The sequence below is a fragment of the Tarenaya hassleriana genome, unplaced genomic scaffold, assembly GCF_000463585.1.
Source record: "Tarenaya hassleriana unplaced genomic scaffold, ASM46358v1 Cleome27, whole genome shotgun sequence".
Taxonomy (NCBI): Eukaryota; Viridiplantae; Streptophyta; class Magnoliopsida; order Brassicales; family Cleomaceae; genus Tarenaya; species Tarenaya hassleriana.
In genome coordinates, this window is record NW_010965946.1 from 2,029,169 (window position 1) to 2,052,888 (window position 23,720).

The 23,720-nt window shown below is 43.9% G+C and overlaps 6 protein-coding genes across 6 annotated transcripts; 2 read left to right on the top strand and 4 right to left on the bottom strand.

The window, feature by feature from the left end:
- The first annotated feature begins 262 nt into the window (after positions 1 to 262).
- On the top strand, positions 263 to 5,878 carry LOC104817514 (ABC transporter C family member 4-like). The gene is made up of 10 exons (XM_010546729.2): positions 263 to 2,530; positions 2,597 to 2,917; positions 3,006 to 3,092; positions 3,177 to 3,848; positions 3,932 to 4,096; positions 4,172 to 4,466; positions 4,545 to 5,065; positions 5,146 to 5,209; positions 5,300 to 5,539; positions 5,642 to 5,878. Exons 1-10 carry the CDS (start codon positions 431 to 433, stop codon positions 5,740 to 5,742), a joined length of 4,566 nt encoding a protein of 1,521 aa, XP_010545031.1. The 5' UTR covers positions 263 to 430; the 3' UTR covers positions 5,743 to 5,878.
- On the bottom strand, positions 5,806 to 9,277 carry LOC104817512 (metal tolerance protein C1). The gene is made up of 12 exons (XM_010546728.2): positions 8,658 to 9,277; positions 8,487 to 8,556; positions 8,266 to 8,363; positions 7,842 to 7,981; positions 7,508 to 7,623; positions 7,304 to 7,400; positions 7,003 to 7,087; positions 6,792 to 6,854; positions 6,579 to 6,684; positions 6,346 to 6,491; positions 6,175 to 6,266; positions 5,806 to 6,095 (listed from the first exon to the last, which is right to left on the bottom strand). Exons 1-12 carry the CDS (start codon positions 9,036 to 9,038, stop codon positions 5,987 to 5,989), a joined length of 1,503 nt encoding a protein of 500 aa, XP_010545030.1. The 5' UTR covers positions 9,039 to 9,277; the 3' UTR covers positions 5,806 to 5,986.
- A 556-nt stretch (positions 9,278 to 9,833) lies between these two features.
- Positions 9,834 to 10,685, bottom strand: LOC104817515 (protein TIC 20-II, chloroplastic). Its single transcript, XM_010546730.2, has one exon. It carries the CDS (start codon positions 10,579 to 10,581, stop codon positions 9,958 to 9,960), a length of 624 nt encoding a protein of 207 aa, XP_010545032.1. The 5' UTR covers positions 10,582 to 10,685; the 3' UTR covers positions 9,834 to 9,957.
- A 260-nt stretch (positions 10,686 to 10,945) lies between these two features.
- On the bottom strand, positions 10,946 to 12,459 carry LOC104817516 (transcription termination factor MTERF8, chloroplastic). The gene has a single exon (XM_010546731.1). The coding sequence runs from the start codon at positions 12,440 to 12,442 to the stop codon at positions 11,102 to 11,104; it is 1,341 nt and encodes a 446-aa protein (XP_010545033.1). The 5' UTR covers positions 12,443 to 12,459; the 3' UTR covers positions 10,946 to 11,101.
- A 71-nt stretch (positions 12,460 to 12,530) lies between these two features.
- On the bottom strand, positions 12,531 to 16,235 carry LOC104817517 (peptide chain release factor APG3, chloroplastic). The gene is made up of 15 exons (XM_010546733.1): positions 16,000 to 16,235; positions 15,800 to 15,856; positions 15,524 to 15,604; positions 15,369 to 15,426; positions 15,180 to 15,283; positions 14,953 to 15,004; positions 14,647 to 14,696; positions 14,225 to 14,290; positions 13,795 to 13,959; positions 13,602 to 13,674; positions 13,389 to 13,521; positions 13,242 to 13,299; positions 13,108 to 13,155; positions 12,835 to 12,918; positions 12,531 to 12,705 (listed from the first exon to the last, which is right to left on the bottom strand). Exons 1-15 carry the CDS (start codon positions 16,219 to 16,221, stop codon positions 12,646 to 12,648), a joined length of 1,311 nt encoding a protein of 436 aa, XP_010545035.1. The 5' UTR covers positions 16,222 to 16,235; the 3' UTR covers positions 12,531 to 12,645.
- A 204-nt stretch (positions 16,236 to 16,439) lies between these two features.
- On the top strand, positions 16,440 to 20,729 carry LOC104817518 (preprotein translocase subunit SCY2, chloroplastic). Its single transcript, XM_010546734.2, has 13 exons — positions 16,440 to 16,704; positions 17,051 to 17,569; positions 17,698 to 17,786; positions 17,929 to 18,008; positions 18,128 to 18,217; positions 18,497 to 18,588; positions 18,698 to 18,781; positions 18,971 to 19,112; positions 19,240 to 19,356; positions 19,530 to 19,659; positions 19,867 to 19,990; positions 20,082 to 20,188; positions 20,297 to 20,729. The coding sequence occupies exons 1-13, from the start codon at positions 16,644 to 16,646 to the stop codon at positions 20,384 to 20,386; spliced, it is 1,725 nt and encodes a 574-aa protein (XP_010545036.1). The 5' UTR covers positions 16,440 to 16,643; the 3' UTR covers positions 20,387 to 20,729.
- Positions 20,730 to 23,720: the final 2,991 nt, after the last annotated feature.

Below are 23,720 nucleotides of genomic sequence, written 5' to 3' on the forward strand. Positions count from 1 at the left end.
ATTTCCCCTTGTGTTACGACGCTTATATACGACGTGTGTCGGCATCTTCCTCTCCTTCTAATTATTATTATTATTATTATTATTATTATAGATCCTAGATCTGATTGCTCGACGTACGAAAAAGCCCAACTTTCTATCGTGGCATAGATAAATAATTATATCAAGAGATAACAAAGATTTCTGGTACGTTTGGTCGCTTTGTGGTGTTCCCCACATAGCCGTAAGATTTTACTGTCGTATATATAAATCTGTGAAAAACAATCTTATCACATAGTCTTGGATTGCAAATGTAAAATATTGTAAAATTTAATTAATTCACCGCTTTTAATTCCGCCTTGGTGGCGTGGCGCAGAGAGAGAGCTTTGTAGATGCATGTGAAGAATCGTGCGTCATTTCAGAACGTTTTTCTCGGAGAGTTTTCCGGGAAAAAATGGCTACTTTCTTCTCCTCGTCATGGGTCTCCGACCTCTCTTGTTCACCCACCGAGGTTATTGACCGGACGTCCTCTGTTCCGGTGGTCATCCAATGGCTGAGGTTCGTCTTCCTCTCTCCCTGCCCTCAGCGCTTGCTCTTCTCCGCCGTCGATCTCCTCTTCCTCCTCGTCCTCGTCGTCTTCGCTCTCCACAAGCTCCTTTCTTCTTCCCCTGCTCCAACGGAGACCAACGGAAACGCCGACATCAGCAAGCCCCTCATCGGAAGCCGCCGAAGAATCGTAACCAGAACAACCGCATGGTTCAAAACGACACTGGTCGTCACCCTTCTCCTGTCGTCTTGTTCTGTCGTGCTCTGCGTTTTGGCCTTCACCCGGACCCACTCTCCATGGAAGCTCGTCGATGCTCTGTTTTGGCTAGTCCACGCCCTCACCAACGCCGTCGTTGTGGTTTTGATCCTCCATGAGAAGAGGTTCAAAGCTTCAAATCACCCTTTGTCTCTACGAATCTATTGGGTTTCCAGTTTCATCGCCACAACCTTGTTCGCCGCCGCCGGGCTTATCCACATCTTCTCCGGCGAGACAGGCGCCGTGAATTTGGTAGCAGACGACGTGGCTTCGTTCATATCGTTCCTATTTTCGGCCTTTCTGCTTCTGGTCTCCGTCAGAGGATCCACCGGCGTGGTGACGGCGTCCGAGCCAGAGCCAGAGCCAGAGCACGACGTCGTCATGGACAAATCCGAGAACGTCTCTCTGTTCGCATCCGCTTCGGTTTTCTCCAAAACCTTCTGGTTATGGATGAACCCGCTGCTGAGCAAAGGCTACAAATCGCCGTTGAACATCGATGAGGTCCCGACACTGTCTCCAGAACACAGAGCCGAGAGACTGGCTCTGCTCTTCGAATCGAAATGGCCCAAACCACAAGAGAACTCCAAGAACCCTGTCCGGACAACTATGTTCCGGTGTTTCTGGAAGGAAGTCGCTTTCACCGCGTTCTTGGCCATTGTCCGTCTCTGCGTTATGTACGTCGGGCCAGTTCTCATTCAAAGTTTCGTGAACTTCACCTCCGGGAAGAGAAGCTCACCAATGGAGGGATACTATCTCGTTCTCATTCTCCTCGTCGCGAAATTCGTGGAAGTCTTGACGACCCATCAGTTCAATTTCCATTCCCAGAAGCTTGGAATGCTTATCCGGTCGACCCTGATTACGGCGCTGTACAAGAAAGGCCTGAAGCTTACTTGCTCTGCACGTCAGGCTCACGGCGTCGGACAGATCGTGAACTACATGGCAGTGGACGCCCAACAACTAGCCGACATGATGCTTCAGCTTCATGCAATCTGGCTGATGCCGTTGCAAGTGACAGTGGCTCTGGTCCTTCTCTACGGCAGCCTTGGCGCCTCTGTTCTTACGGCAGTGATCGGCCTCGCGGGAGTCTTCTTGTTCATCCTGCTCGGGACTAAGCAAAACAACAGATTCCAATTCAGCTTGATGCTTAACCGAGATTCTCGGATGAAGGCCACCAACGAAATGCTCAGCTACATGCGAGTGATCAAGTTCCAGGCTTGGGAGAATCATTTCAACAAGAGGATCCAGAAGTTTCGGGAGATGGAGTTCAATTGGCTCTCCAAGTTCTTCTACTCCATCTCCGGTAACATCATCGTTCTATGGAGCACGCCCGTCCTGATCTCCGCCTTCACCTTCGCCACAGCTCTCGCACTGGGAATCAAGCTCGATGCAGCCACTGTGTTCACAGCCACGTCCATATTCAAGATCCTGCAGGAGCCAATCAGGACGTTTCCGCAGTCTATGATCTCTTTGTCTCAGGCCATGATTTCTCTGGGAAGGTTAGACGGATACATGATGAGCAGAGAGCTGTCTGAAGAGGCTGTAGAGAGAGCCCATGGCTGCCAAGGCTCCACTGCCGTGGAGATCAGAGACGGAAGCTTCAGTTGGGAAGATGAAGAGGTCGAACCCGTCCTGAAAGGCATCGACTTTGAGGTTAAGAAAGGCGAGCTCACTGCCATCGTCGGGACCGTTGGATCAGGGAAATCCTCATTGTTAGCTTCAGTTCTTGGCGAAATGCATAAAATTTCTGGCAAGGTGCGAATACTGATCAAAGTTACTTACATTGCATACGAATTGTGGTTTTCTGAACGATGATTACAGGTGAGGGTCTGTGGGAGTACAGCATATGTGGCGCAGACGTCGTGGATACAGAATGGGACGGTTCAGGACAACATCTTGTTTGGTCTGCCAATGGATAGGAACAAATATGAGCAGGTTTTAAAGGTCTGTTGTTTGGACAAAGATCTGCAGATGATGGAGTTTGGGGATCAGACTGAAATCGGAGAACGGGGGATCAACCTCAGCGGAGGCCAGAAGCAGCGTATACAGCTTGCTCGTGCTGTCTATCAGGACAGCGATGTCTACTTGCTCGACGACGTTTTCAGCGCGGTGGATGCCCATACCGGTTCAGACATATTCAAGGTCATACATTTGTTAGAAATCTTTGTGGTTAATCTTAGAAATCCAACAGAAGCTGATTCTATATTCCTCGGCGTGATGTTTTATACAGAACTGCGTAAGAGGAGCTCTGAAAAGCAAGACTATATTGCTTGTTACCCATCAAGTGGACTTCTTGCACAACGCCGACTGCATACTGGTATGACCCTGAACAGAAATCAAGGCTCCAGACTGTTTTTTCTGGTTTTCTTTGCCCTGATGGAAAAAAGATTCAAACTTTCAGGTTATGAGGGACGGAATGATCGTCCAGTCAGGAAGATACGAGGAAATACTCAACTCAGGTGTGGACTTCCGTGCTCTGGTGGTGGCACATGAAACTTCGATGGAGCTAGTTGAAGCCGGAGCAAACTCTGCAACTATGGCTGCAACCTCACCAAGAACACCGATGTCACCCAGAGTGAACTCACCAAGAACTCCGAGAGATTCAATGGAGTCTCCTCGGCTAGGCGAGCTGAACGAGGAACATGTCAAGTCCTTCCTCGGCTCCAACATCCCAGAAGATGGTGCGAAGCTGATCAAAGACGAGGAGAGGGAGACCGGGCAGGTGAGCCTTCGCGTTTACAAACTGTACTGCACTGAGGCATATGGCTGGTGGGGCATAGTTCTCGTCATCCTCCTCTCCCTGGCATGGCAAGCGTCTCTTATGGCCAGCGATTACTGGCTTGCTTACGAAACCTCAGCCAAAAATGTGGCTTCGTTTAGTGCTTCCGTCTTCATACGCATCTATGTCATCATCGCTGCCGTTTCGGTGGTTCTGGTGTTCATACGATCGTTCTACGTCACGCATCTGGGGCTTAAGACGGCTCAGATCTTCTTCCAGCAGATTCTAAACAGTATCTTGCATGCTCCCATGTCGTTCTTCGATACCACGCCCTCTGGAAGAATTCTCAGTCGGGTTAGAGAGTGTTTAATCATTATACTTTTTTTCAAACTCATTCTGGAGAGATTAAAAGGTATCACCTTTTGAAATTTGTGCAGGCATCGACGGATCAAACGAATGTAGATATATTCATCCCCTTCATGATAGGACTCGTGGTTGCGATGTACACCACGCTTCTGAGCATATTTATAATAACCTGCCAATATTCTTGGCCGACCGTCTTCTTCGTGATCCCGCTCGGATGGCTCAACATCTGGTACCGGGTAAGGGTATCATCCCTTCTGATGCTGCTGGTTGTTTTTCATTTAGGTGTTCAAAAATTTTCTGGAACAATGCAGGGGTATTACCTGGCATCAGCTCGGGAACTGACCCGACTGGACTCGATCACAAAGGCACCAGTTATCCACCATTTCTCGGAGAGTATAGCCGGAGTGATGACAGTCCGTTCGTTCAGGAAAGAGGACATGTTTAGGAAGGAGAACGTGAAGCGTGTCAACGCTAATCTCAGGATGGACTTCCACAACAACGGCTCCAACGAGTGGCTTGGCTTCCGTCTCGAGTTGATCGGAAGCTGGGTTCTCTGCATCTCCGCTCTCTTCATGATCTTGTTGCCCAGCAGCATCATCAAACCCGGTATTCTTGGCTAAGATTCTTGTCTGAATTTCTTTTTTTGTTACCTTGCTATACATACTCATGGAATTGTGGTTGCAGAGAATGTGGGGTTGTCACTGTCATATGGACTGTCACTGAACTCGGTTCTGTTCTGGGCGATATACATGAGCTGCTTTGTGGAGAACAAGATGGTTTCGGTTGAGAGGATCAAACAGTTCACTGACATTCCCTCGGAATCCGCCTGGGAAAAAAAAGAAACCCTCCCTCCTCCCAACTGGCCTTTCCATGGCAACGTCCATCTCCAAGACCTCAAGGTAAGGTACAGGCCAAACACTCCGCTCGTCCTCAAGGGAATTACTCTTGACATCAACGGTGGCGAGAAGATCGGTGTGGTTGGCCGTACAGGAAGTGGGAAATCGACGCTGATCCAGGTCTTGTTCAGGCTCGTCGAGCCTTCCATGGGCAAGATTCTCATCGACGGGATCGATATCTGCACTCTTGGGCTTCATGATCTCAGGTCAAGATTAGGCATCATCCCTCAAGAACCTGTCCTGTTTGAAGGAACAGTTAGAAGCAATATCGATCCCACCCAGCAGTACTCCGACGACGAAATCTGGAAGGTAAAAAGACAACAGAAAAACTATGTGAATCGAAAACAAGATTGACTAAACAAACTGATGATCCGTTCATTTCTCCACAGAGTCTCGAACGATGCCAACTGAAGGACATCATTGCTTCCAAACCCGAGAAACTCGATTCTCTTGGTAAGTTACCACCGTATAACCAGGGCCCTTTTACGAGCATAATCTGTAAATGGACGGGCTGAATAGATTTAAGACTTTATGCAATGGCAGTGGTTGATAATGGTGAGAACTGGAGTGTGGGGCAAAGGCAGCTGCTGTGTTTGGGGAGGGTTATGCTGAAACGGAGCCGTCTCCTCTTCCTAGACGAAGCCACCGCATCAGTCGATTCACAAACCGATGCAGTGATCCAGAAAATCATCAGAGAGGACTTTGAAGCGTGCACCATCATCAGCATCGCTCACCGGATCCCCACTGTCATGGACTGTGATCGCGTCCTCGTCATTGACGCAGGTAACAGAAAACAGACATCCTGAAACAAGAATCATGAGATACAAACTGTGATGGTCCTTACGATCACGATATATGGACTAATGCCTGCGAATTACGTGACAGGGAGAGCGAAAGAGTTCGACAAACCGGCCCGTCTGCTGGAGAAGCAGTCGCTGTTTGCGGCGTTGGTGCAGGAGTACGCTCTCCGATCATCCGGACTTTGAGACTTCTTATTTAACTTCAACCCTTTTTGGAACCAACGATGTAAACAAAGTAGAGAAGCCAGATTATGTTTCAATAATCAGATGCTTTCACTCTTTGATCCCTTTCTTCTCAGGAATTATTTCTTGGTTTTCATAATTACAATCAGACAAACCATATATGTTTTTACAAAAAGTGAAATTGGAAAGAACTCAAGAAGGAACTCGTATGTTCTTTGTTTTGTTGCTTCAGACATGAGAAGGTTGACTAATGAGGGAATGAGTTCTTCAACCTAAGCTGAATGCTGACACTGGCCACGTTCCGAGCTGCTTTAAGAATCTCCTCCTCTGCTTCTTCAGCGGCTCTCATGGCTTCCCTGTATGGGGCAAAGGAAGAACAGCTCATGAGATGGCAGCAAGTGCGTACCCATCAGTGACGTCATGGAAGAGCTTTACCCTACTGTCATGTCAGGAGGCATGCCCACTTCGATCTGCAGCAAAATCTTGCCCTGCAACAAGTGCGGTGTAACTCGTTCTATCGTCATTTTCTGCATACACACGAAAATATTCCATTGTCATTCTTCAACCCCAATAGACAGAGATAAAGACTAGAAGAGGGAGTAGCACCTCAAGGAACATCGACGAGAAAATTTCTGAAACAGTGGCTTCGACACCTTTAACCTCTTTGCAGATGCTACTGTATTGATCACTTTTCCTCTCTATACTTGCGTTTTCTATCGTGCCGCCACAAGGAAACTGTAAAAAAGCTGGATCTGAAAGGAAGATGAATGGGATCCACAGGTTAGATTTGATCATTCAGATAAGTTGAGCATATACATTCTCGAGTCTGGAAAGCTTACCAATATGAATGAAAACTTCTGAAACTCCCGGGTGGTTTTTATGAATATGGTGGCGGACATTTTCTCCGATCCCATGCGCGACACTTACAGTGGAGAAGGGATCCACCTGCACGCACCAAGTAAAAACGAGTATAATCCTAGAAGTGAGTTATTTTTTTGTTTTGTTTCATAAACCCTTTTTTCTCTACTGAATACCGAGGAAGCAACACTCACCACAATGTGTACATCAAGGTACAAAAACGAACCAGCTCTTCTACCCCTCAACCGATGGCATCCCTACATTAATTATGGTAAACCATTGTAGAATGTCGCCAAAAGTCCATTATTCATCAGCCATAAAAAGAATAATAGCAGAGCTAGGCAATTTTCCATATGGCATTATGATTCTTTTACGATTTCTGATCGACCTAAATACAATCCATACCTTGACTCCTTCAACTCGTAATATGGTTTGTCTTATGGGATCTAATTGCTGGGCTGGTATAGCAGCATCGACCAGTTCCAAGACACTAAGTAAAGAGATGAATATGTTATCAGGCAATGTCGAAACAACAAGACATACATATAAAATAGCGTGGAATTACAAAAAATGAAATTTCTAGGCGAGAAAAGCTACTGAGACACAAAAGGCGTAACACTTCTACAAACTTTTGTGTAGAACAGAATGATCAAAGAAGCCGCAAATCCGCAACGCAAATTATATATACAATTAGGAAAGCATGTACCTTTGGTGTCCTGTTTCCAACCCAGCTTTGAAAACCATTCCCGAGACAACAAGACCAGCAAGAGGATCTAAAAACTTAACTCCGAGAAGAGACCCTCCTACAAAAAAGGTGATTTCCATGATGAGAAATCCATATGCATAGTCATTGATAATGACACGAATACACACAGTCGAAGATCTGGGCTTCTTTGATGTGAATTCTTACCAATCCCAATTAGGGCAACCACAGAAGAAATCGCATCTGCTCGGTGATGCCATGCATTTGCCTTCATCAATCCACTCCCTTGCCTTTCTCCTGCTCGTTTTGTTATCCAGTAAAGCCTGAGCAAGCAAAAGGTTCATACAAATGAAAAAAATAGAACAAGCAACATCCTGATCTCAATGTCTTTCCTCAAGCATGTTAGATCAAAGGGTGTCCATGAAATTACCCATAGAGCTATGAACTACCACAAACTTGTTGAATTTGAGCTCATCACACAGCATGCGTAGGAGGAATGAGCAAAAGAAACTTTAAAGTGATGATAAATGTATATCAGTACCCTTCTTTGACGGATATGGAAGCGATAGTCACGCTCAAAGCCAGAATGGGATGATCCATATCTAATCCATGGTGATGTCCACCATGACTATGGTTGCCATGAAGTTCATGCACCACCTGAGGAGCCGCTGACAGTATACCCTTCAAATCAAACAGAGAGAAACAGAAACCTCAGCTGACAGAACATAGGTAGAGTCCAAAGTTTAGTGCATAATTCCTCTTTTGTCTGTCTATTGGGTAAACAATGTGAAGAAGGATAAATCCAAGCTGTGAAGCAGATATCTTTCCTAATTATTAAATTTTAAAATACAGAAGTCTATTTAGCAAAGTCCAGTGACAGAAAATTTAAAATCTAGTTTGTAGAGAGATCAACAAAAGGAGATTTGGACATTGATAACAAGGGGGCAGCTCGGAAGCAGTCATACAAATAAAAGCTCTAAAGCATGCCATGCAATACCACAGCCAGTAGCCAAAAGCATTCCAGAAATTCCGAGGGCTCCAAGAGTTTCAAATTTACCGTGACCTGCCAAAAGGACAAACCTTTCTAAGCTGTATCTAATCCCACACAACTCTACAGGACAGGAAAACAGTAAAAGGGATAGCATGTATGCATCATTGGAGCAAAAAACGCAAGTACAGTAAGTACCATATGGGTGTTCTTTGTCCTTGGGAACATTTGCAGCTTTGAATGACAACAGAGCAACACCACTTAGAACCTGAAACGATGATAAAACAAAGGGAAGATGAAGGGGGGGAAGGGTCTACAGGTGTAAACAGAAAAATCAGGCGATCAGAAAAATTGAGAATTTAAAATTACCACATCGGAAACGGAATGAGCAGCGTCGGCGATAAGCGCGGTGCTACCAGAGAGATAGCCGGCAACGGCTTTTCCGATCGATAACCCGATATCGGCGGTGAGACCCAACCGGAAAATCTTCTCCCCTTCTTCTCCGGACATATGGCGATGCTGATGCTGGTGATCGTGGTGATGAGAGTGACCAAAATGCCACCTCCTGGGGACACAGGAACTAGGGTTCTCCAGAAGAACCGAAGACGGGTAATCATAGCTCTGCCTGATAGATGCAACTGATAATAATCGAAGATGCTGATGATGATGGTGGTGGATCGTTTCGCGGGAAGTTAGTCTCGAGAGGAATGATTTACAAACGGGATTCAGGGTTTGAAATCTGAAACCCATTTCAGAAACCCAATTACTCAGTTGAATCAACGATCGTGAAGATCATCTAGGGTTCGTGAAACAGAAATTGAAATCGATTTTTGTATCACACAGGACGGCTTCTCAATGAGCGGCAGATCACAGCCGAAACAGCAGTAAGATGTACGCGCTCGTTATTTTAACGCTAATTAATCGCTCGGCAGTAGCGTTGGAACAAAGCACGACACGTGTCGATGCGAGAACACGGATGGAAACTTCGTGTTCCGCAAGATACGGAACAGCTTGCAGAACCTTCTAATTTACAGGACAGGAAATCCACATTTCCAAGTGCATGAATATCAAGAGATTGAGTATTGGTGTTAAAAACAGCTTTGTCAGAAGGCAAACGAACAGATAGTCTTTGTTGTTCCTCTTGTTTGAAAACTTTGGTAAGGGATGGTGACGGTTCTAACATCGAAATTTGGCACCATATAAATCATTCAATGCCATCAAGAACTTCACAGCATTTCTTTTCTCATAAGTCATAACTGTATTCATTTCTCAGCTAATTATCTCTACATGCGCAAGCTCTACATCTCGGAAATGGCCCAAAATTCCTTGATTCTGTCCAAAGTAAATTCAACTATTTAGATCCATAGAACCCCAGCGCAAATTATCCAGTTCATGATGTTGTGTATTATAGAATTTGGAAACATTCTTCTACTTAAATCTGTTTTGAATATGAGACTAGTCTCATGTTCAAAATCTGTAAAATGAGTCCTTTATACACTGTCAACTGTATAATACATATATATATATATATATATATACCAAGAGGATGGAAACTTGGATAACGATGATGGCCATGCGTATATACTCATACAATGCTTTGCAAATTGCAGTAACTATAGATAGAAAACATCCATTAGAAATTAATCCAGAAGGGAAGAAGAACAACTAGCTAGAGCTGTCTACCGGCGGCGTCGGCAACTAAGGGCAAATACGGAGTCTTTCCGACGATACAGCTCAATACCCCGTACACAAAACACAGACAACTAAACACAAACACCGCATTGTGGCCCCATATCACGGCCCGGACCCCAAACCCGCCCCGACCCAGATCCAGAATCCGGGTCAAGAGCACCGGAACAGCCAGTAACACGTCCAAGGTCACCGCCTGCATCGCGTTGAACCTCACGTACCTGCTGAAGCGCGTGTTCCTCACCACCCCGAGGTACAGCCCGAAGAACGCCACGAAGCTCGCGTACGGCACCGATCTGTAGAGGTTGAGGATCGGGACGAGAGGGTCGAAGAGGAGACCCAATCGAGGGTACTGCACAAAGAGGAACCGCCCGTACTGGAGGGAGTTGAAGAAGGGAAGCGCGTACGAAGCGATTGAGATCACGCGCTCCGTCGCCGGCGTCGGATTGTAGGAGGCGCGTGGTGGTGCCGCTGCGGTGGCCCGTCGGGTCGAGGGGCGGATGAATGCGACATTCGATCTGGGAAAGGAGAGGGTTGGGTTGGCGATGGGTATTGCTCTAATGGGACTTAGGGTTTGGTGAAGTGAGAGGCAGAGAGACGCCATTTTCGGGCTCTAATTTGTTTTTTGGGAGTATCCCCAGTTAGGGATGAGGAAAAAGGATTTGATTCCGACAAAGCGCACCGTTCCGTAGAATGCAAAGCAAATACTGTCTTGGGACCAATTTGATCCTTTTTGAAAGTAAATGACTTGACTGGTTCAATTTGTAAAAATCAGGGTCAAGCGTATATATTTAATGAAACGGCCGCGTTTCGATCTGCAGCTTTCTCTCCGGCTTTGCGTCATCGTCCATTCTCTCTCTCCTTTCTGCAAGTAAAAGTTTTGTGAGATTTCGTGGGTCGGTTGTCTGTCGACATCGACAAGCCATGGATCGACGACATGCTTACACTATCCAATATCGAGCCGAGTCAATTTTCAACAAATTTCGGAACTTTACTATGTAATTGAAAAAATATCCAATCTCTGCAAAAGATTATGCCATGGCTACAAGCTTCAATCCAGGATCAATTCGGAGACTGAACTTGTAGAGAAAAAAATGGAGACTCAATCAAGAACTGAAACAAGGTCATAACGGTTGAGTCCGATGGATCTTTCCTCGATAGACGAGCATCAACTCAGGTACTTGCTCGGCATACTTCGTCACGAACTTGTCCAGAAACACGTCCTCCACGGGAGCCAGCACAGAAGCAAGGCTCCAATCTTCATTCACCAGCCCCTTGGAAACAAGAACCCTAATCACGGAACACCTGGGAATGATCCTCTTCTCCAGGCTGAAGAACAGCACCAACGGACACTGCACGATCCTCCTCGGCTCCCATCCCATCTCCTTCACCAGATACTCCATGCTCCTGTTGATCTTCCTCTCCGACAGCATCATACAATGCGGGTGCTTCTTGAACGCCCTCATGATGTCGTCTTCCGACCACCCCCATCTCTTGTACACCTCGAAACACTTCTCCCATGTCGACTGATTGGCTTTCCCCGAAAGGGTATGAATCGCTAGCACAAAGGTCGATTTTTTCGGATCGAATCCCATTTCCTTCGCTTGTTCCGCGATTCTCCGGAAGTATTCGTTCCTCTGCATCACCGCTTCCGGGAAATGCGTGACGAGCAGCTTTACGCATTTCTCCGGCACACCCATCTCCGACAAGAAGTCTATGTTGGGGACGAGGCTCTTATTGTGATCCGCGAGGAAAATCCACGTCGTCCGCCGGAGCGCGGCGACGATTTTCTCGTCGGAGAGGAGAACGCTCTTGAGGAAGTTATAGGAAGGGATTATCTGATTGGTGAGGCTTCTGGTCAAAATGGTGGGATTAGAGCATAGAGCTCGCGCGAGAGCTGGTTCCGAGATACCGATAGACAAGAGGAAACGAATCTTCGGCAAGAGCACGGATTCGACGCTCGCCAACAGCAAAAGTGGGCGCTTCTTCACGAGGCTGGAGATCTGTGCACGGGAAAATCCATGATCGCGGAGGAGGGCGAGAACAGCGTCGGGCCGGTCGGGGGAATCGAGGTGGAGCTTCTGAGCGGCGACGGTGGCGTGCTCCGGAGACAAGCCGCAAGAGTCTACGAGGTAAGAGATGGTGAAGGAATGACTGTGCCTGTGGCCTCTAGGGTTTCGGGAGATGACGGCGGGGGGAGAAGATTGGGATTGGAGAGAGAAGAAGAGGGGTTTGGGAATCGTACGGCCTCCGGTTGAAGATGGAGTTTTCCAGGAGGAGGGCGTGGAGTACAAGAGCCTGAGAGCGGAAGCGTATTGGGGCACTGTCACAGCCATCTGTGCTACTGTCCGAAGACGATGGAGAAGGAGAGGAAGTGCACCATCGCCTTCGCATCCAAGCTTTTCGCCGATGGCTAACCGCTTCACTTTTATTGGGTGGGTTCGTGGGCCGGAAATTTGGGCCATGAGTTGGCCCAAACATGGTTTCCGTAAGGCCCATTATTTACTCTGAAAACATGGAATTTGTAGAGAGAGAAAAAGACCATGAAGATCATTACATGCAGTGAGGACATCAATTTATTCACAGAATAAGAATCTTAATAAACCAATTCAACGGCAAGGGATTAAGTTCTTGATTTAACAAAAAATGATTTGAAGTAAAAGGGATATTAGGCAACGGACTGAGCGAGTTCTTCCATGAGTTCTTGTTGTTCCATAGAAGAGCAAGCCTGCATGAAACGAGCCGTGCGTTTACAATTCAATGAAATAGTAACAAGCAATGTCGGATTCATGTCTGAACAAGAAGTGGAGAAAAGACCATAACACAAGAAACACGCAGAAATCAAGAGAGAAAGTACCTGAACAGCATTGTCTATGTCACCTTCAAGAAATGATGTGAGCTCGAAATTCATCTTTAGCCTGTGGTCAGTCACCCTGTTGTCCTGCATCCACCGCAATGTAATAATAATACCCCATTCAAGTTAAAAGCTTCTAAAGGAACTGAACCGTTGTTATAACTAGTACACAACTAGAGAAACTGCCTAGCCATCCTTCCTTACAATCTCCCAACATCGCAATATATACGCATTCCGATATACAGCTTATATCGTGGTATAGTTTTGGAGGCATACCTTGTAATTGTACGTTCTTATCTTTTCTGAACGAGCGCCAGTCCCGACCTGTGTTTGAGAACAGAGGGCAGGATGATCCTCTACAGCACGAATGAAGGACGCTTTCTTGGAAAGTAAAACGGACCCGAGAGTACCTGTAATTTTCTCTGACTCCTTATCTGCTCCTGTTGTTCCCGTACTTTCATTTCATACCTGTGGAAAAGTCAATCGATCATTAAGACTGGAACTAAGAGGACGTACAGAAGTATAGAGTATCCACGGATGTGGCAGGGGATGCTAACAGTTTTGCTCTCAATAGCTGGAAAGCACGGGCTTTGTTTCGAAGTTGGGTCCTTTCTTCTGTACAGAAAATGCGAATTCCTGATGGCTTGTGGAAAAGATCAACTGCTGTCTCGACCTTGTTGACGTTTTGCCCTGTTCAACATTTTTTGACACAATTATAAGTTCCAATTCGTTGTCTCAAAAATTATGACATCGATATTCGGACATCTAACCTCCAGCACCACCAGACCTTGCCGTTGTAAGTTCAATGTCCTTTGGATCAATCTCCACCTCGACTTCATCAGCCTATGACAATAGACAGCACAGAAGAGATAACTTCGATGATACTAATATCATTCAGAATATTAAATTCTCCTCATTGGCACAAGAAATGTCTTGCATGGACTCTTTGCATAGGGAGCTCACCTCGGGCATGATGGCTACAGTTGCGGTTGAGGTGTGTACACGTCCCTGTGTTTCTGTCTGCGGAACACGCTGGACACGATGAACACCAGATTCATATTTTAACTTGCTGTAAACACGGGTTCCTTTGATCTCCATCACATAGGTCTTGTAACCCCCTCTTTCAGCCTTCAACATAGAAACCAAACACATTAGTGAGATCATCGAAGTAGCAGAAAGAAACGCCAAAACGAAATAGTTTTTGCCAAACCATTAAAACGGGTAAGATTTAATCTGGTATCTTCAATTAAAAAGAATAGTAACTTAATGCAGTTCCAAATTCTCCCACAAGATTTAGCTACATGAATGTACCCTTCTAGTTGCTATGCTGTATAATGGCACTATCGTTGCTGATCAACAATATGCGAGTTTAATGGAAATTACAGCATCCTACCTCTGAGCATGAAACTAGAGAAAACGCCCAAGAGTTGCGCTCACTGTACTTCTGATACATCCGCACCTATAAATAGAATTCCAAGCAACGCTTAGAAGAGTGTCACTTTGAGAATTAAGTTATGAAACTTGCAGTTTAATTTGATACATATGCAGACATAAGAGAATAACAACATTTTGTAAGAATTAAGTACAAAATGTAAGACTGAATTGAATCCAACTAACTCAAATATGGTTGAGATATTATATTCATCTTCTGCTATAAAATATCAAAATTAAAAAAAATGGACCGAAACTATCTTAGCTTATCTTTCTCGCATCAATAATACATTTAATTTTAGGATATCTCAAGTAATCCAGATGAGAAGACAGCAGTATTAGATACCACAGGAGCAGATGAACTAAAAGAATGCATATACCTACAAGATCACCAGTCCAAATTCCAGCTTCATCACCCCCAGTTCCTGCCCTCACTGTAAAAAGGAACTCAAAATTTGTATACGCTCAAAAGCAGATAAAGATATCAATCAATGGAGGAAAGTCCATGGTAAAGAGGCAGAGACAGAATAGGTAAAGGAACAGATCCACAGAACTGACTGGGTCGAGAAATTTTATTTTATGCAATGTTAATGACTGAGCAGAGAACTTATAACTGGTTTTAATAAAGACTGGCTTGTCAAGCTCAAAGTAAAAATACGTTAACAATGGTGGTAGCAAACATCCAATTACCTTCAAGTAAAATGTTTCTGGCGTCTAGAGGATTGCTAGGAAGTAGCATCAACTGACAAAAGAGGACAAGATATTACAACATGTGGATCCAAATCACAAGTAAATGAGCAACTTGAGGATTGAAATCAGCAAAGTTCAACCCTCAACAAGATTAGAATGTGAATAACATTTCATGGGTCTCAACAGTGGGAACACAACCAAGGACATGCTTAAACATGCAGCCAAACCTTAAGTTTCTTTTCGAGCCCCTGAATTTCTGCCGATAACGAATTAATTTCATTTGCTATCATTTCAGCCATGTCTTGGTCATCTCCATCTTCGCTCGCCAAAGCTGTAGAAAAGACCAACAAGAACCAAACTGTGATCTCCTGACAAACTAGCAGAAGCGAAAGGAAGATACACGGGGTTGAAGGGACCTTTAGTTTCTTCTAATTGTTTCTCGCAATCCTTGAATCTTCTGAAGGTTGTCACAACCTAGAATAGTTACAATAAAATAATTCCAGTTTCAAGATTCCTCTGAAACATCAAAGTTTTCACACACATGAAAATGAACATGAACAAACAGCAACACCTCGTCAAGCTCGGCCATGGACTGTGCCAGCCTTTGGTATTCAGTCGGATTGGAAACCACGTCCGGGTCAGCTAGTTTCACCTACAAATAGTTTGTATTTCAGAAGCTTCCAACATCGATTCGAAAATACGAGAAATACACTCCATTTCCCATGATTTCCCTCGTGAAACAATCCAAAGGTCATTTCTTGGTTTCACAACTGAGTTCGAGACATGAGGACTGTCCTGAAAAGAGACAATTTATGCTAAAACTTTCCTATTAACATCATGGACATACCGATAACTCTTTCCATGTCTTCTCAGCAGACTCCAGCTTCGTGATGAGGTAAGGCTCCTACATTCACCACCAAAAAAAAAAAAAAGATTAGAGAACAAATTTCTGCAACAACAGTATAATCGGTCACATGGATAAATAAAAGGAAATTAGCTAAAAAATCCCCATTCTATTCCGCGCAATTTTATTCTCCGAGCACACACCGCCATGCAGACGAGTCGCCGAGCCCGGCGACCCGGAGACAGCGGTCTCAACACTACACATCCTTCGTTCGGGGGTTGTCTCCACCGGAAATTTAACGGAAGACAGTGAAGATTCAGGAAGGCTCGAGCCATTGGACTTGTTGTCGTCGACCAGTTCATCGTTTGTGCAGCACCAGTGAATGCCGGAAGTGAACAGGCGCGAGTTGCCGGATAAGAAAGCATTTGATGATGAGGCGTGTTTGGCTGAGAGGACAAGATTATCCCCGGAGTTATGTTTCCCGGGTACACACGCGTCTGCAGAAACGGCACGCAGTTGATTATGAATTTACTGTGACACTATACAATGTATGTCGTTTATCTGTAAACCTATGCGACGTCGTCCTGTCTTCTGGTGCTCTTTATTTTTTTTTCCTTAATAGCAAGCAATCACAATTATCTTCTTCGCTCACTCATTCGGCATTTTCATTCCCTTTTCAAAATATCTGCCTCTCACTGGCAAAGCTGGAAACCGGCTGACGAAACGGCGGAGACACGACGGAGCACGGCGACGGCGGTGATTTATTAACGGGCGTGGAATTGTTTCCTTCCTCAGTAAAGACTAAGTCTTTGTTCGTTGGTTGTTGTTGCTCGGAGGTGCTTCTCCAATGGAAGCTACGCTTCTCCGTTATCCTCAGTTCTTCAAGGCAAAGCCTTACCAGATAGTGGGTCTGTCCTCTACTCTGTCTGTTTATTGGGAAAATTCCGTCGGAAATTTGGAAAGCGAATGAAACTCGTCGAAGCGAGACATTTATTCGATTTTTGCCTCAAAAAGCTTGAATATCGCTTTACCAATTACTTCGTTATGTTCAAGGCTTTTAATGCGCATGGAGGTATCAAGATTAGATCTTAGCATTTAATTACTGCTAATCCTTTGGGAGTTCCCGCTGTGGAGCATATCTGAGTTTGTAACTTGAGCAGCTTTATACAAGTTCTTGTTTTGTTCTTTGCTTTGCCCACTCGTAAGTAAATTACTTTAACTTTCCGAGCATAAGCTTACCTTTATAATTTCCAGGTGGTTCTGCAGTTGATCGTGTTCCTGGTCACCACCTTCCTCGTCCCAGAAACTGTCGTGCCAATATGAATTTGTCAAAGTCTAGAGAAACCCAATTTATACAGATGAGCAGTCATTTCTTACGCAAAGAAAGGAAGAATTTTTCGGCACATTATTCCAATCAGCTGCGAAGTGACTCTATGAACAGCGGAGAAACACATTCGGATTCTCAGAATTTAGAGGTTTTTCCTCCAGAAGCTGCTGGTGCTCAGGACATTCATCTATCGCAGAATGTTGCTAGCGCTATAACTCTGCAGGAAAGGCCAAAAACTTTCAGAAATAGGTTTCTTGATTTTGTTCGCCTAAGCTCAGTCCTGAACAATGCGGCAGAAGCATTCTTTAAGAGCGAGATAAGGAGGAGGTTATTCATAACAGCTGTGCTACTTGTAGTCAGCCGTGTTGGATATTTTATTCCTCTGCCTGGGTTTGACAGAAGACTGATACCCCAAGATTACCTCAGCTTTGTCTCAGGATCTGTCGGTGAGTTCCCATTATGTTTTGTCTCAAAGACTGCAATCCTTTCTCATGCCACTGTGTTCAATAGTACCAGCTGTTCTGTATATTTAAGCCTAGTATTGAACATTCTTGTTTCATATTCTTTTTGGTAGAGGAGTTGGGTGATTTTGGAGGGGAGGTCAAGCTTTCGCTTTTCCAGCTTGGACTCAGCCCACAAATCATAGCATCAATAATTATGCAGGTTAAGATCTCGTACTTATTCATCCAATCCAAGTTGAAGAGGCACTGGAGATGCCACTTGATGTGTTGTTTGCATGAAACCATTTGTTATTTTTATATTACAATTATGAATGATGAAGTTATTATCACGAATGTCCTTGCAGGTGCTTTGCCATGTTGTTCCATCCTTAGTAAAGTTGCGAAAGGAAGGCTTGGATGGCCATGAGAAGATTAAGAGTTATATGTGTGTTTAGTTTTTCATCTCAAGCCGTGAGACGAGTTCTTTCCATGCAAATTCATCTGTTGTAGCTTACGGTTTCATGTCTTATAATAATAAATTTAAGGTCTTTCTTTTGCTTTTAGATGGTGGCTGTCATTTTTCTTTGCAATATTGGAAGCTGTAGTGGTGGCTTGCACTTCTCTGCAGTACTCGGTTTATGCAGCCACTGCCCGGTAATTTAGCTAGGATGATTCAAGTTGAAAATGTTCAATTATATGTAAAATGAAACTTTAGCTTCTTCAGTCTAAGAAGCATTGAATACCTGCTTATAACATGATTATGTTACTGTTAATGTTATGAAATGTGTACTGTAAGATTTTGTTTATATATTGTTCATAACCTATATCCATGACCTGTTGAAAGATATTTCCTAAAGGTTTACCAGCCATATGCATTTCCAAAACAATTTTGCCTCCCAGCCAATTCTTAGCTGAGAAATGTCATTTGTTCAGGGTGAAGCATGTGATGGTTACAGCAGCACTGATGGTCTGCGGTGCAATGACAATGACATGGATATGTGACACAATATCAGAATCTGGATTTGGTATTTTTCACTTTCTCTATACAATTGTCTAGTATTGAATTAGTTCTCATGGTGGTGCTGAGGCTATAATAACAGGGAATTACTTTTAATCGGTTTATGTGAACTTCAGGTCATGGATCATCTCTGATAATTTGTGTGGGAATATTGACGGGCTACACAGAAACCTTACACAAGATGCTGACTCAAATCTCTGGTACATTTTCCAGTTACTGTATATTGCTTTCGAAAACTTTTGAGAATACCCCCCTAGACATGCATTAGCATATTATAGCTTTCTTAGAGTCTACTTGGAGATGGTGGAGTAGCATCCAGTTTTTTCAGGCAACATTCAACACATAAATAATAATTTTGTAAATGGCTATCGCCGATGGCCTTTTCGCAGGACGTGCTGCGCATTGGTGGCCTTACCTGCTAGGTTTATTGGGTATTTTCACTATTGTCACCATGTGGGCTGTTGTTGTTACTGAGGGCTGCAGGAAGATAAAATTGCAGTATTATGGTTTTAAACTTGCTTCTGCTTCAAGGTAAAATAGGCATTCTTTTCTATATGTTGAGGGCATTTCAATCTTGATTGATATGATTAGAATTCTATCCATTCTGGTGCTAGATGTGATTACTCATATCTGTTTTATGCCATATTTTGTTGGACAGAGAAGGTTCTCCAATGACTGAGGTGGAACCGTACATACCTTTTAATATTAACCCATCAGGAATGCAGCCTGTTCTCACCACCACGTATCTCTTGGCGTTTCCCAGTATTCTTGCGAGGTAATAATCCCAGCAGGGCAGACCAATTTAGCCTTTTCCCTGTGCTGCCAAAATGTATTGCAGGTTTTGATGGCAATGGAATTTAGCCTCAAGCCATCTTTTTTCTTGTTTTCTGTATTGAGTAAATAAATCTTTATATCTATGCTTGTCTAATAAAAAGCTTTTCTTTTTAGTGTTCTTGGCTCACGATTCTGGGAGCATGTGAAAGAGATACTGAACCCTGAAACTACAGTCGGTGCGCCACCGTGGGTTTACTATTCAATCTATGCGTTTTTCGTCTTTCTTTTCAACATATTTGACATTGTGAGTATGCTCTTGTCTTCTTCTTCCCTTATTTTTCCATATATATGTTCTCACGATTATTCAAGCAGGAGGATGCAATATGAATTTCAATCTTCCAAGAACATTAAGCATTTCAGTTTTTTAAGTTTCACCTCCTACGATCTTGTATTAATATCATGGATAACCAAAAACACTGATGGCATGTCACTGGAAATGATGGTTGAGTAGGCCAATTTGCCAAAGGAAATAGCTGATTATTTGAACAAGATGGGGGCCAGAATACCAAACATAAAGCCTGGAAAGGCCACAATTGAGTACCTAACCAAGATACAGGCTTCAACCAGGTTTTGGGGTATGTTCTCTGTTTCTCCTCAGTGTTTATTTATGCTTCTACGCATAGACATCAGCAATCCGAGCCTCTCTGCTTCATCAATTTGTTTCAGGGGGTTTACTGTTGAGTTTTTTGGCGACATCGTCTACTATACTTGACCACTATCTACGCAGCATCAACGAGGGCTTTGCCATCGGCTTTATGTCAGTCCTGATCATCGTAAGTCCTTCCGTGCTGTTCATGTCGAAATCCTGTAAAATTGACAAAAGTAGAGCTTTTTCTTCTTTTTTTTGGGTAGAATTTTTGTTGAGTGAGGCGTGGGTGCAGGTGGGTTCGATAATTGAGCTAAGAAGATCGTACCATGCCTACAATGTCATGCCGAGTTTAAGCAAAGCGTTGAGAAGATACGGTGTATGACTGACTTCACCGTCGTCAAGCTAAGGACACTCTGCTTTTTGGATACTACGCCGTTCCATGTCGCAAATGTTTCGAAATCTCTCTTAGATTAGGCATTGAAGGTTTTATAGTAAAACAAGACACGAGGAAACATGGCATTACAAAGGATGCTCTGTTATGTCCGAGTGAAGAATGTGGATAAACAGCCTTTTTCGCTTTTGAGTTTCTTATTCTGTGGCTCTCAGTTCATGTGGCCATTGTAGGACATCGGAAAAGAAAAAGCTTCCCACTTTTTTTTTTCCCGACAGGATATTTTTGTTCAAAGCCGCCATAGAAACGATCCTTCTTGGCATTTTGAAACTGATTCGAGCTGCATTCAAAGTATAGGTTTCACCAGAGACGATGACCATTTTCTTCTGGACGTTGTGATAACACCCATGAAGAAGCTGATAACCAAGCCCGAGAAGCACCCAACATAAGCCCAATGTTAGAGAATGAAGTCCAACACAAAAGTCCAGCAGATCAGACGCATGACTGTGATGACGAAACTGGAAAGGATCTCAACAAAGAAGGAAATAATCAACTATAGCACAATTTGCCTTGATCACTAGCCGTTAGTATCTTGTAAATTTTCCTTTTACTTATATCTTTCCTTTTCTCAGCCTCTATAGTTTATGTGTATATATTTGCTGCAATATACTCTGTACAGAAGAAGAAGAAAAATAAGAACTCTGTTGTTCTCGTTTTCATCAGATTTGAACTTAGTGTTTCTGGGTCTTTTCATTCCATCACTAGAAAAACTTTCATGGTATCAGAGCCTGGTTTTGGAATCTGCATTCACTTCTTCCGTTTGGCATGCACGTCTTGGTCATTGTCATCCCAAAGTTTTAAAGTTACTTGTTCCGAAAACTAGTTTTGATCATAAGTCATGTGAAGCATGTATTCTTGGAAAACATTGTCATAGTGTATTCCATGACTCTACTACTTTATATGAAAATTGCTTTGATCTTATTCATTCCGATGTTTGGACATCTCCTTGTCATTCTAGAGAAAATCATAAATATTTTGTTACGTTCATCGATGAAAAATCGAAATTTACATGGCTTTATTTTTTGCCTTCGAAATCTCATGTGTATAATGTTTTCAAGCAATTTTATATATACGTTACTAACCAATTTGGTGCTAAGATTAAAATTTTGAGAACAGATAATGGAGGCGAATATATGAGCAACCAATTCAAGGAATTCATCACGTCGAATGGAATAATCCATCAATCCACATGTCCTCACACACCTCAACAAAACGGTGTCGCAGAACGCAAAAACCGTCATCTTCTTGAAGTAGCTAGAACCCTCATGTTCCATATGAATGTCCCAAAAACATATTGGCATGATGCTGTAGCCGCGGCTTGTTATACAATCAATCGGCTTCCTACACGGGTCTTACAAGACAAATCACCATATGAGGTACTTTTCTCTCATAAAGATAACATTGACCACTTGCGTGTGTTTGGTTGCGTTTGTTTTCCTCTCATTCCAGATGAGCAGCGGACGAAGCTCGATCCTAAGGGACTCCGATGCATCTTTATCGGTTATTCCACGACACAAAAAAGCTACAAATGTTATCACCCACCGACGCGCCGGATACATACGTCTAGAGATGTGAGATTTCTTGAACAAGAAACATACTTCTCAACCAAAGATTGGTCTGCCTTGGAGCCGGTTTTCCTCTCATTCCAGATGAGCAGCGGACGAAGCTCGATCCTAAGGGACTCCGATGCATCTTTATCGGTTATTCCACGACACAAAAAAGCTACAAATGTTATCACCCACCGACGCGCCGGATACATACGTCTAGAGATGTGAGATTTCTTGAACAAGAAACATACTTCTCAACCAAAGATTGGTCTGCCTTGGAGCCGTCGGTACCTCATACTCCGAATTATAACGCAACCGTGTTTCATCTGCTTCAAGAAGCCCAACGTTCCAACGAACACATACATGATCGTGTCTCTCCGAATCTGAGCACATCAGCACCGTCATCTCAAGGTGAGTTCTCGGACACTTATGTCTCTCATGCAGGAGACACATGTGAGGCCGAGAATCATGAACCATCAGGTCAGGGGGACCAAAATCTTCCAGCTCATGCGGTTGACGATTCTGCCCAAGAAGCAGCCCCTCTCATTCCAGATTCTATTATTTCTGCAAATCCAGTGCAGTCCCTAGGACCCGGAGATGCAGCGGCTCTTGTCCCCTCCAACACTGCATCAACCCCTATTTCTTCTATTAGTCCGACAACAATTGCTGAAAAAGTTGCAGATCCTGTTCCTTTGCTCCGTCGAAGTTCGCGGCCACGTCAACCTACATGGAAAATTAAAGATTCCTCCACTCAGAATAACACCAAGGCACTTGTCACTTCAAATGTGGTAACATATCCAATTGAAACGTGTTATTCTATTAATTCTTTACCTGCTAATGCCCAATCTTTTTTGAGAAAAATAGATGAGGATGTCGAACCTACATGCTATAGCAAAGCCAAAGATCATCAGGTGTGGAGAGATGCGATGGAAGAAGAAATTCAAGCTTTGCAGAAAAATGGTACTTGGGAAATCACTGATCTTCCCCGAGACAAACAACCAGTCCGAAGCAAATGGGTCTACAAAATTAAACGTCGCAGTGATGGTCAAATTGAACGCTACAAAGCCCGCCTTGTCGCTAAAGGATATACTCAAACCTACGGAGAAGACTACACCGATACCTTTGCTCCGGTGGCAAATCTCAAATCGGTTAGAGTTATTCTTTCTTTAGCTGTTAACTTGAATTGGGAATTATGGCAGATGGACGTTAAAAATGCGTTTCTTCAAGGCGATCTTGAGGAGGAAATATACATGTTACCGCCCCCCGGTCTACGTGATCGACTCGGTAAAGATAAAGTTTATCGATTGCATAAGGCGCTTTACGGTCTCAAACAGTCCCCTCGCGCTTGGTATCAAAAGCTCCATCGCGCCATTACCACCTTTGGCTTTGTACGAAGCGAGGCCGATCATTCCTTATTCGTTCGTCAAACTCCTCACGGTAACATCGTTCTTGTTGTCTATGTTGATGATATTATCTTGACGGGTAGTGATTCTCATGGAATACAAGCAACTAAATCTTTTCTCCACAACACATTTGATATAAAAGACCTTGGCCACTTACAATATTTTCTTGGTGTTGAGATATTACGTTCTACTAACGGCTTGTTTATGACGCAGCGAAAATACACTCTTGAGCTTTTACGTGAAACAGGAAAGTTGGGAGCCAAACCAGCAAAAACGCCTTTGGAAACGTCATACAAAGATCACGATGAGGGGGAA